The sequence below is a fragment of the Lissotriton vulgaris genome, chromosome 5 (assembly GCF_964263255.1).
Source record: "Lissotriton vulgaris chromosome 5, aLisVul1.2, whole genome shotgun sequence".
NCBI lineage: Eukaryota > Metazoa > Chordata > Amphibia > Caudata > Salamandridae > Lissotriton > Lissotriton vulgaris.
Window position 1 is genome coordinate 923,046,558 of NC_141693.1, and position 13,170 is coordinate 923,059,727.

Consider the following 13,170-nt stretch of genomic DNA (forward strand, 5'->3'; position numbering starts at 1 on the left):
ACAGTATTTGAAGACAAACATTATCAATTTAATTAATCTAATGCTTTATTTTTAGTGTTATAATGAAGTTTCAGTGCTCACACTTAAGTGAAGAGGGGCGCAGTGATAGGTGATGTGGGACTGAGAAGAAATCTTGCTTCACACATAAAGACATATGACTCCTTAAGGTTATTTTATACAATATAAGAGGAATCTATATAGGTCTATTGTCAACGGCGTTTTGACCTCCTGCAATGTGAGGTTATCATCAAGATGAGGCTTGTGCATCCAGTATCAAGCAATTTAAAAACATGTAAGAATCACAGGAAGGTGAATCTGTGCCAGCACTAGTGGCTAAAAAGTAGAGAGGGTACTTGATCAAATTAATTAAAGGGACGATGCAACAAGACACCGACAAATCTAAAAGAATTGCAATCCGAAGGAGGAGACTGACCTTGGGAGATACTAGCTCGTGGCCAGCCGGCCTAACGAATAGGGCCCCAGACGTGGAACAGTTATATGTAGAAGCTGCAATACTGCTCAATAGCTTGAGGCCTTAATTGTGTGGTTTCTAGGGAATAAAGAAACCAAGGTGAATAAATGAAAAGGCCCGGACACCAAAATTATGGAGATGTCAAGGGTAGTATTACCAACCTTGAGTTGTGTGAGCCTGTGGCCAGCCGGCCTAATGAGAGAAAACAACATTGTGGTAGCAGCCGCTGAAAAGTACAGTTATTGGCAAGGGCTGCAAAGTACAGTTATTGGCAAGAAAATAATTAAGAATAATTAAGGGCCCGGGAGCCCATTCTAATAAGGGTGGTGACACTCACCTTTTTAATATGGGAACCCGTGGGCGTCGCACGAGCGGGGGGGTCAGCAAATGGCGTTTGGTACTCCTAGGCACTGATTGGTAATTCTGTGTGGATCCCATCGATGTGAGAGGAGCCAAGAAAGTGGGCTAGGTAAGGAATTTTTATAGTTCTGTGCACATGCACGAAGCTTCACACTCAATTGGGAGTACTGGAAGCCTCATGTTACATGTACAGGAGGATGTAATTCTAACTTCGGTGGGAGGAAGTAACCAAGGAAGTGTTAGCATATTAATGTGGACATGGTCAGATTATGGATGAAACAGGTTGAAGAAGGTTCTGCAAAAAAGTTAATCTAATTGGGAAGGATTAAATTAGTCGATACAGCGAAAATCCTAAATTGGAATCACTAAAACCTCATGTCGATAGGGTCAAAGGTGGGATGCTGGTGCGTGCAAGAAACCTTCTGCAGGAGGGTCTGAGGGGTATCAGGAAGGAACTGATTGACATCCTTATATAGAAAAAATCACAATATATACATTATGCTCCATGTAAATACCAATGGAAGCGGTAGGCCTACAAAACAGACTTCGAATAAACTGAAGGGCCAGGAAAGCACCACAAACAATAATGAAAATTAAAATTGGCAAAGCCAAATTAAAATAAGGTAAATAAGTCCCAGATGATATTTGGGATTTAAGAAAAGGAATTTCATACATAAATGAAAAGTACAGATTGTACATATGAAAATTGCATATAGAAAAATTATGTATCAGGGTTCGTCTCAATCAACCAGCAGGTGGAGGAGAGTAAGAACGACATTTGAGAGTCTATATGATAGCGTTCAATTTGTCTTGTTTGTTCAGACCATTGGATATGGACTGGGATTTAAAGCTCAATAGATTGGAATGTAAATGGATCTTTAAATGACAGTAAGCGTCACGGCTACTACTCAATAATCAGTGGAAAACCCGAACATTGAGAACTGGCATCTCAGTGTACATTGATGGCTCTGTGAGTGTATGGATTTAACATCCAGTACATTTTTCTTTGTATATTAGTAAATGGAGGTTAAAGTTATATCTAACAAATGTTTATTGTTTTAGTCTGTTGTAAATACAGTGTACAGCTAAACAATATTGTTTTTTTTTTCCTGGCAGAGTAAGGTTATGGGCAGATCTGGCAAAGGTTGCGCGAAAGCAAGAAGTTTGGGATGTATGCCGAACAGCTTGCCGTTTTTGTCTCCTGTATGATGATGGACGCTGGAAAGTACCAAAGTCTGAGATTTGTAAGTTAAGAAAATAAAATACATGAGTCATTATTCCTTAACAACCCTGACTATTACAGCACTGCACATTAAATACATTATATAGGAAATCTTCGTGCATATGTGGATTTATTAAAGTAGAGGTTTAGGCATTGTCCTTCAGTTTATTTGTTTTAATAGAATTTTCACTATGATTTCTTTCAAGAAACAATGATTGGATTTTTGATGTGAGAACAAATTCTGGAAATATATTGCAGATTTTTCTAGATATTTTAATATCAATTTTATCATGTGTACTCCACATGCGATAATGATTTGTAGTTCAACAGTTTGCTTAAATCATTGCTTTTCAGCTTTTAAAAATAATTTTAATAACAGGGCAGAAATACATTTCTGATTTTCTGTGGGATGCTACTAACTGTAGCTACCAAATTTTAGAATACTTCCCAGGCACCAGACTGGGGGCCAGATGTAGGTAAATATCATTTACCGATTCTAAAATTCCGAATTTTACTGATTTTAGAATCGGTAAATGATATGTAGGTAATGATTCAGTAAATTTTATCAAATCAGTAAAATTCGGTAAATACCGATTCGGTATTTACCGAATCGGTATTCCCCATTTATTCCTATGGGCCGGGCCATAAGAATGAATGAGAATTACTGATTCGGTAAATACCGAATTGGTAATAGGGGGTTGACCTACAAGGGTGGCAGGGTGTCACAATGACACCCTGTTGCACCTCTGTATAGTGCTTGGGTGCACATGTGGCAGAGATACATGCCCAAGGGCATGTATGTCTGCCACATGGCACTGAATAAAAAGCAAAAAATTGCTTTTTTAAGGTATTCAGAATTTACCACCAACTAATAGTTGGTGATAAATAACGAATCCTTAAATATAAAAAGCACTCACTTGAGTGCTCTCTACATTAAGGATTCAGTAATTTACCGAATCGGTGTGTTAAGAATTCGGTAATTTGATAATACCTTAAGTTACCGATTTGGTAAATTACCGAATCCTACACTTTGGCCACCTTCATCTGAAAAGCCTAATTACGGTCGATAACGGCCGAAATTCGATAATTTCGGTTGTTACCGACCGGAATTAGGCTTCCTACATCTGGCCCTGGATCTGGAAACTTTACATCAGCAGTACTCACACATGTTGCTTGGTGGCGCCATGGGGCTCTGTTCCAACCTGGAAGCGATAGATTGGAGCCCCATGTAAGGGCACCCTGGCATCAGTTCCTTTCTGTCTGTGCTTTTTAATGTGGATCCAGAGCTTTGCTTTAGATTTTGTCAATTTTCCAACAACTTCTTCAAAACATTATTTCCAGTGTGCTATAGAATTATGTTCTCAACGAAAACTATAGATTTCAAACAATGATGCAGCCACAGAAAACGAATGCTAGTCATAAGCGCTTACGAGGAGTGTCTCTATTGTCTGGGCTCGCGCCATGACATGTTGTGTGACAAATGTGGCCTCCTGTATCCAAGTCATTGTAGCACTCTAAGTCCTCCAGCACATCAAAATCAAAAATCAAGTGAAGACATGTAAAAGTAAAGGGGGACTAGGCGCCAACCTGTCACTCCAAATCCCCCCCAAAAATGCAAAAGCACTATGAAGTGAATCATTCACCTTCATTGTCTTCTGTTGAGAATCGGAATCTTCAGCTGACCCGAGGCAGTACTTGACTCACCACTTGGGCATCCAGTGGAAGAAAGCACTTCTTGTGCAGTGATGGTACAGAGGGCAGCTGAGACTAAGAATTTACAGCTGTCCTCAGTTGAGACCAAAACAAACATCTTCACAGATATTTTGCATGCTGGCTTAGCTACTTCTGAGCCCTTACTCTCTTTTAATAAGACCCTCAGTGATAACTTGATGGCCACTTAACCAAAGCCCTGTCCTTGTCCACCAGTAATTAGGCAAGTGGCCAGGAATGACAGGGAGTTTGCTAGTGATTCTGAGTTTCTTCCCAAACATCATACTCCAAAGAGCCTTGTGGTTTAAGCCTCAGCCAGAAAAGTGAATCCCGAAGCATTCCCTATTACTCCCCATGAGAGTTAATCCAAGAAGATTGAGGCTTTTGTAAAATATATGTTTTCCTCCGCCAGTCTGTCATTATTGTTAGTTAATGTTGTTTGCTCACTAGGTTTTTATACTCATGGCCTGTGGGATATGGCCAGCGAGATCTTGTTGGCAGCCATGGAAAACTCAAGGACCTCCTTGGCTCAGACGATTCATAATTGACAAGATAGGGCTACATATGCTAACCACTCTGGTTTAGATACTACTGATTGCCTGTGGAGTGTGCATCTGGCCCTGGTATTGTACTTCTTTGACATTCATGGATGTGCTTCACTAGATTTTTGACCGATGTACATTTCTCCCTCATGGATATGCCTCTCAATGGGTCATGCTTTTTGAGTGAGAAGGCAGACTCTGATTGTAATTTGTAATTTGTAATTTGTAACTGGGTTTTGTATCGCGCCAACTCACCGACAGGTCTCAAAGCGCTTCTGACAAAGTACAGCAACAAGAGACAAAGTGAATATAAAAGATGTTAACTTAACTACGGGGATGTAAACGCGTCCTTGAAAAGTAAAGTTTTCAAGGTTTTCCTAAAACGGAGAAGGTTGGATTCTCTACGAAGCGCCTCCGGTAGCTTGTTCCAGATAGTGGGGGCTTGGATTGAAAAAGCTCTGCCTCCTTTAGTTGCCAGTTTCAAACGTGGGCAGGATAGCAGGAGGGAATCGGAGGATCTCAGGGCGCGCTTAGGTTCGTAAATTTTGAGCCTATCTTTTATATAGGCTGGCGCCTGACCATGGATTGCTTTATGGCAAATGCACATGCTCTTAAATTCGACTCTTTGTTTCATAGGGAGCCAGTGCAGCCTATAAAGCAAGGGAGAGGCGTGGGTCCGCCTAGGTACTCCAAATATCAGACGAGCTGCGTCATTCAGGATGACCTGTAGACGATTGATGGAGTTTTTTGGGAGGCCTAGGTATAATGCATTGCCGTAGTCAATTCTGGACACAATCGTGGCTGAAACAATGGTTCGAAGCATATTCCTTGAGAGTAAGGGGGCGAGCTTACGTAGTTGCCTAATCAGGTTAGAACATGAGCCAACCACAGCGGACACTTGGTTGGTCATCGATAGTTCCTGATCAATTTTCATCCCAAGGCTCTTTACACTAGGGCACGGTTTTGGGGTAGGTCCAAGTTCTTGTGGCCAGAACAAATCATTCCAGGGGGAAGTAAAGGTTGAAACTACAAGAACCTCCGTTTTATCTGGATTGATTTTCAATAGGTTGGACGACATCCAGTTTACTGTGAACCGTAGTATGTCTTGGGCCATGGACTGAGCCGATGTTGTAGTGTCGATACTCAGCAATAGCTGAGTATCATCAGCATAATTAAAAACTTTACAGCCCATGTTTGCCAGGGATTCTATCAATGGTTGTAAGTATAAATTAAATAAAAGTGGGGAGAGCGCGGACCCTTGCGGGACTCCACAAACTAAGGCACTCACTTCGGAGACCTGATCTGCTACCTGGATCCTCTGCGTCCTCCCTGATAAGAAGGCTGTCAGCCATTGGAGAGCTTGTTCTCTTATCCCGGACCTGGCTAGTCTGTCCAGGAGCAGTGCATGGCTGACAGTATCAAACGCCGCTGACAGATCTAATAATATCAGGGCGCTTGGCTTTTTACTGTCAGCCATGCATCTGAGCTCATCCAATACTGACAGCATTACTAGTTCCGTGCTATGGTGGGCACGAAAACCAGCTTGCCGCTCCTGGAGAAGATGGTGGGATTCCAGGAGCGGTGACAGGGATTTAAGTACATGTTGTTCTAGTACTTTTGATAAAAATGGCAACTGGGAAATTGGCCTGTAATTCTTCAGGCTAGTTGGATCTGCCCCAGGTTTTTTTATCAACGGTCTGACGCGTGCCTCTTTGAAGGTGGTTGGTAGTGATCCAGTAGCTAATGATATGTTTAAGAGGTCTAAAATCTGGTCCTCCAGGGTCGGGATTGCTAGTCGGAAGATATCGGGCGGGCAGGGGTCAGCAGGGGAACCTGACTTGGTGGTTGCTACTAGATGTCTAAGGGAGGTAGCATCAATTTCAGGAAATCTAGTGACAATAGGGGTTGGTGAGTGTAAGGGGGGCAGTGGCAAGGTGTGTATAGCCGGGTTGTCCTTCTTGATATCTGACAGTATGGTCGCTACTTTTTCAAGGAAATATCCCTGAAAAGTGTCACAGTTGATTAATATGTCTGCCTTTTCCTCCTTCTTACTTAGCTCTTTCAGTATTTGAAAGGTCTCTTTCTGGATATTTGTGGCGTTGTTCATGCGTGTTTCATAGTAATCCTTCTTGGCTGAAATGATGAGCTTTTTATACAATTGAAACGATGTTCTGTATAATTCCCTATCGGTGTCCTTTTTGGATTTCCTCCAGCATCTTTCGAGATAGCGGAGCTTTCTTTTTTGGTCTCGTAGACTTTGGGTGAACCAAGGAGCTCCTTTTTCTGCACCCTTTACTTTTTGTGTTTTTTCAGGGGCTATCTCATCAATAGATTGCCTAAGGGTAGTTATTATCCTGTCATAATTTGAGTCTAAATCAATACCATCTGATGGAATTATGGATTTCTGTTTATATTTGGACAGAACTTTGGTCAGGGTATCAGAGTTGACTTTTTTCCACTGGCGCACTTTTTTTGTTTTTAGTGGAAGTTTAGTCTGGAAGTTATATTGCGGTACGTCATACAAGATTAGATGGTGGTCTGACCAAATGCAGGGTGCAATGTTTGTAATGATCGCCTTTGGCATAGAAGACCAAATAAGATCAAGAATATGGCCTTTTGTGTGGGTTGGAGATTCCACAAGTTGTGCCAATCCAAGAGCGGTGTGCTAGAGTACCTAAAAGAAAGTAGAGTCACTGCGTGACTCTTTAGTCTATTGTCCCTTGCCAAGCAGTTCTCACACTACTTCAAAATATTAAGGGGCTAGTTCAGAGGATTAGTGTATAGACAATGATAACCTTCCCAACCAGTACAGTCACCTTAGTCCTTTTAATGCCATTGATATGGCTCTGGCAGGGAGCGTGCAGGCCAACAGTGGCATTAGTCCTCCTTTCTTCTTCCTGTGCTTCAAAAGTCACCAAACCACTTTAGTAGATTTCTGTTATTGGCACATGCCCATTCACAGCAGGGCAGGATTATTCATCTCTTTCCAGAGTAGCAGTCTGTTATGTTCGACTGATGGATGTTATAAATTGTTCAGCATGGCTATGTATTGTCCTTTAATTTTCCCCCTCTAAATATTCCCACCGCATCAGAGCAAATTTCTGAAGAGCACCTCCCATTCTGCTGCATGTGATGTGAATGATACTCTCCATGGGTGCTATCGGAAGATTGCCGGACTCAGAAAGAGGAGAGGGTTGATAATCTTGCTATTTCCTTGTTCTGAAGAAGCGTGTAAAGTGAAGCATCCCTCGATCGTCTGAAGGTCTCCGGACCTCAGGTTTAGAAGCACTGTGCTACACGATTAATTGTGAAAAATCTGATGGTGTAATGCACGCACCTTTTATGTCTCAGAAGTGTCCTGGAGCCACAATGCTTAACACCCTGTCTCCCCCTCGTCACCCCCCGGGCGCCAGGAAGAGGCACTAACACCCGACAAGTAACCAAGGGGAACACAGGGGAACAAAACAAGGGTAAGAAGGGGAAAGAAAATGGCGCTCCACACTCCTCTTCCACTCAGATGATGTTCTCTTCTCTGTTAATGGCACTGCAGTAAAACACAAGAACAATAAGTGAAAACTATCCCCTCCCTTGATGTTCCCAAGGTATGGGGTGTGATGTAATGTATCTTTACCTTATGGAATGTGGAGGAAACTTATAAGGAAGGACAAAAGGAAATGTTTTGGGACATTGAATATCTGACTGGGTATGGTTTATCCAATGTAGCCGTGATCTAAATATAAAGCAACACAATAAATGGTGCGCAATTATAAGATAATTACTGTTTCTCTGTTAGCTGTGCAACTCACCAGTTCTACAACTTGAGAACGCCTTCATGTATATCCATAACCTAATCACCTGCTTAGGTATCGCAAAATCAACATGAAAACACCACTCAACCACATGCCAAAATGCTCTTGAACAAACTTAGTCAAGAGAAAAATCAACTAACTAGCACAACCGCTAAAAGTCCACAGCGGTAACACAGAATACACGGACAACGAGAACAGAACAATCTACTAGAAGCAAGCCGCTCCTAAAGACTTACGGACTCTCAAAATGGGCTCTCTAACGCCGGACGGAATAATGCAGCCACCACGAACCACTAGCTCCTCGGACGCCAACACCGTGACCCGGAACGACAAGGGTAACACTCTGGCTAAACGCGAAGCGTTTCCTGAGGGTTTGGGGCGGGCTTAAGGCTGGGAACACTACACTTCCGCACATGCGCTGTTACTACGCATGCTCCAAGGCCTGTGTAAACATTTCTGCCAACCATTGCCAACCACGTCTTTGCTTCACGTGGACAAACAGAACAGAATAAAGAAAAACTGAATGTAGATCTAATTCTTCGTGGGATTGATGCCTCCATGAACCCGACAGGCATGACAGATGGTATGCAAGTGCTATTTCTAAGAAATCAGGTTAATAGTTGAGAGGGGTCTGGGGCTCACTCAAATAATAAACACAATGCTTGTCAGGGTGAACCACTAAAGTCACTGAATAAACCTGTGCATAATCCTCTGGTAACTTGTTACAAAAAACGGTTGGGCTTAACAAAGAAGTGTTTAACATATTTATGCAGCACTCAAACAGCAATAAAGTGACAACACAATAAAAGAAAAATCCCAACCCAATTAATAGAAAAAAAATATTCTACTGAATGAAATGACACCATGACAACAAAAATCTGAGTAGATCCGGAGTAATGAGTGGTAAATGTTTCAGGTCACAAAAACACCCTGAAGCACAATACGCAATGCTGTTATCTAGGTGTGCTGAACCAGATCAATGTTACAAGTTCAGGCCAACTATGAAGGAGCATGGGTTGGATACAGGAACCAGGTTCATCCCTGTTGGACTTGGCCCTTTTTGCAGAGTCATCCCTGAACTTTTTGCCTTCCTCCTATATTTTTTTCTGACCTATTGTTGGCTATTTTATGACTCTGGGCACTTTCCCACTGCTGATCAGTGCTAAAGTGCATATGCTCTCCCTACTGTAAATTAATGTATGTATTGATTAGTGGTTCCATGATTGGATGTTTGGTTTACTTGTCAGACCCTAGTACAGTGCACTGAGTGTGCCCAGGGCGTGTAAATCCAAATGCTGCTAGGGGGCTTGCAGCACTGGTTGTGCCACCCACAGTAGCGGCCTTGTAAAACATATCTAAGGTCTGCCATTGCAGAGCCTGCGTGCAGTCTGGTACTGTCATGCTGACTGGGCAAGTACACCCACTTGCCAGTCCCTAAACCTTCCCTTTTCTTCATATTAGTCACCCATATGGTAGGCCCAAGGGCAGGGTGCATTGTAAGTATAAGGTAGGACAAGTCCTGAGGTGTGTGGCATGTCCTATTAGTGAATTACAGCCATTTTCGTTTTTCACTATTGCAAGGCTACCTGTTCTCCATAGGCCGGAATGGGCTGTTAGAATTATTACACTTTATAATCCTAGCAGACTCAGAGAACATGGTAGAAATTCATGTTTAGTATCCCTGGACTCAGAATAATGAAATACATCTTTTAGGAAAGTTTATTTTAATATTTTGTGTTTGCAAATACCACTTTTAGAAAGTAGGTATTTGCTTGCTTAACCATTTGAGCCTTCCTTTGCGAGGTAGTGTATTCCTTGTCTGGGTTTGTGTGTGACAGGGCTGGGGAATTCCAAGAGACAGGCTGGGGCAGCCGGATGGTAAATAGGGAGATCTGCATCTAGATGGGAGGGAGGAGTTGCACCTGGGACATGATTAGGACTGTGCCCGTCCCCCACAGTGATGGCTCCACCCCCTGTGGTGTGTCTGATGTCTCTGCCCTGCACACTGAAAGAAGAAAAGGAAGACTGTCAACATAGTGCTCCAGGACTCTACTTGCCTTCCACAATGCTGGCTCCACCTCCTGTGGGGCGTCTGATGTGCCTGCCCTGTGCTGTGAAAGGAAAGGAGAAGTCTGGTAAACAGAGTGATTCAGAACTGGTTTTGACTGGGCACAGGCCCCTCTCCCCTCAGAGAACAAAGGATTTTGGGGTATAAATATTGGGACCCTGATCCCAAGAAATTAGATCACTCCTGGAACTGACAGGATGAAACCTCTGCTGAGGAGAAGGAACCTGAAGAAACTGAGGAGAGACTATTCCCAAGCTGAAGTGCTGCTTGGGGGATTGGCCTGCAGTGGTTGCCTTGCTGCCAAACGGGAGTAGAAAGACTTGTTGTGGACTTTTCTTTTCAACTTGCGCAATGATCTCCAAGGGCTTGGAAGAGAGCTTGCCCCCTGACCGAAGTCCCAGGACCAGTGGACTTCACCTGCCTTTGTGAATTGCTGCTGAAAAGAAGTGGCTACAGAGTCAGGGAGCTGTGAGGACCTGCCCGGTGTCTTGTAGGCACAGCACCAAGCAACGTCCTCCTCGAACAACGCAAGCTCTGCGCTCACCGACTTCGTCAACGGGCCGTAGCCTGCACCGCGACTGGAAGGACACAGCGACCTGCAATGCCTCTCTACACCAAATTGAACTGGTCTGACCGACGCGGTCACTGCTGCTGACTTTGAGTCCTGTGACCGCACCGGAGTTGGGCACCGCCTCCCATGCTTTGCGACGTACCACCCGACTCGCACCGCTGTCCGGACTGATCGACGCCAGCTCCCGAACTTTGCCTCGTTCGCCGCACCGCAAGCTGCAAAGCACCGCACTGACGCACCGTCTTGCCCTGCAACCCAAGCCTTTGATCCACTGACTCTGTCAACGGGCTGCTGCCTGCACCGCATCGAGGGACCATGCGTACTGCAACGCTTCCTTTCTGCAACGCAACGAACACCGGAACCGGCCCGCACGTCCGTACCGGCCGCCCCAAGTAAAAGGTACTGTGACTGAGTCTGTCGACATTTGAGTGGGCCCATGCGGATGCGGTCTGCTGGATTTGCTAGACTCTGTTATTTTCAACGACGCTGTAGCCCGTCCGGGTTACCTTCTCGCACAGAACCTTGATTTAAGCCTTTTTAACTTGGACTCTTGAAATGTAATAGTACTGTGGATTCTTTATGACATTTATTGGTCTTGTGATATCGCTGCATAAAGTATACTTATTTTTTATATAAAACCTGTGCATGAGTTGATAATGAGGGAGCTTGATTTAGAGCTCGAGGGGCTTGAGGCCAGGAGTGTCTCAGCCCTGCAACAAGAAATGTGTGTCGCTCAGAGATTGAGCTTTGCTGAGTTGGAGGTGGAGTCCAGCTCAGATGAAAGCAGCTAAATTGAATTTTCTAGTGCTGAGGGAGTAGTACACACACCCAGAGATGAGGCTATTGACTTGGAGGGGGTTAAAATACACCAGGAGGTTCAAGGACGTGAGGTAGCTCCAGTAGTGCGCAGTGTCCCTGAAAGGAATAGGGTAATTGGCATAGGGGTTCATGGTCCTAGTATTGAGAGGGACACTCTACTGATTCTAGATGAGAGGTGCAGGGAGAGGGGTTCCCCCAAAGTCCTGGTATGTGAGTGTGGAGACCGCCCAGAAGAGTGTGGGTTGTGTGACAGAGACAGCCAGATACTGTCTTGCCAATCTCAGGAGAATGGTGTGGAGTACGTGTGTGAGGCACTGGATGGTGAGGTGAAGGATAGTTTGGTTAACCCCTGTAGGGGGCTGTGAGATCCAATTGTGGGAGAGCATATTGTAAGTCCCTGTTTTCCAGAGCTATGCCCACACCTGTTGGAGAGTGAGTTCTCCGACCCCAGGGAACTCTCGTTGGAGGCAGACCTTTGGTGGATTCCAGAGGGTCTGAAGAAGCATTGAGGAGTGAGTCCAACAAGAGTGGCTCAGGTATCTTCCAGTCCTGTGGGATGGAAGAGGTTCAGTGTAGCCCAGTTAGATTCCAATGTAGTGGGAAGGGTGTAGGGGCTCGCGTCCTGTCTCAGAGGAAGAGGAGTGAGTGTGGGTTCTGTCCCAAGGTACCCGAAACCCAGTCTCAGGGCCTGGATGGCTTCTTAAAAGAGCATCAGGTCGGGGGCCTAGGCCTTGGTACTTGTAGGCCATTTGAGGAGGACCTCCCAGTGTCTAGAGATCTTGGAGCCTCTGTAAGCAGAGCTCCAGTAGTTCTGGTGTCTGGCAGTGCCGCTCCAGTTGGGTGGGTGCAGAAGTCCAGATGGAGGGGTGAGAGGGGGAAAGAGTCCCCAGTGGAAGAACCAGTGGGTCAGGGGCCAGCCAGAAGGGCTGCATCACCAATGAATGACCATGGGTACACCACTTCTGTCCTGGGGGATCTTTGCACACTGTCAGAGGGACAGGGACGGGAGATCTGCGCCAGACAGACTATCACACAACACAGGAGATATGTGTTACCCTCAGGGGCGGCATGCGTGCTCTCAAGGAAGTCTTGGTGCGCCACGCAAGTGTTGAACTGCAGGGTTTGGTTCCTGAGTTGGGAAGCCGGGTTCAGGGGTTACCTGACCTGGAGGGAGGGACATCTGTAATCAGTGTCCCTACCAGTCTGTCTTCTTGGTGTACCACTCCAGATGGGAGGGTACAGCCATCTGGAAGGGGGTGCAGAGGTCATTGCCTCTGACCCCGGTTCAGCCTGAGAGTTTAGACCCTAGGTTGGAGAGCAAGGTTCATGTGTTGTCTGACCTGGAGGAAGAGGCAACTGTAATCCGTGTCCTGACCGAGGTAGCTTCTAGGGGTACCATTCCAGTTGGGAGGGTGCAGTGCTCAGGAAGGGGGTACAGAGGAAGGGAGTCCTTGCCTCTTACCCCGGTGCAACCCGAGGGTCTAGACCCTCGGTTGGGCGGCCATGTTCACGGTGTCCCTCCTGACCTGGTAGCCCAGTTGCAGGATAGAACCCCTGAACTGGTGGGCGAATTGTGCAGGACACCTGCTACAGGTGC

At 45.1% G+C, this 13,170-nt stretch overlaps 1 protein-coding gene across 1 annotated transcript in view; it reads left to right on the plus strand.

Annotated features, from left to right (window-relative positions):
- The window catches only part of CFAP46 (cilia and flagella associated protein 46), a 1,558,477-nt gene that overhangs the window by 378,962 nt on the left and 1,166,345 nt on the right, over positions 1-13,170 (plus strand). The window contains exon 16 of the mRNA XM_086922533.1: positions 1,949-2,076. Coding sequence (XP_086778659.1) covers positions 1,949-2,076 — 128 coding nt within the window. The remainder of the gene's footprint in view (positions 1-1,948; positions 2,077-13,170) is intronic.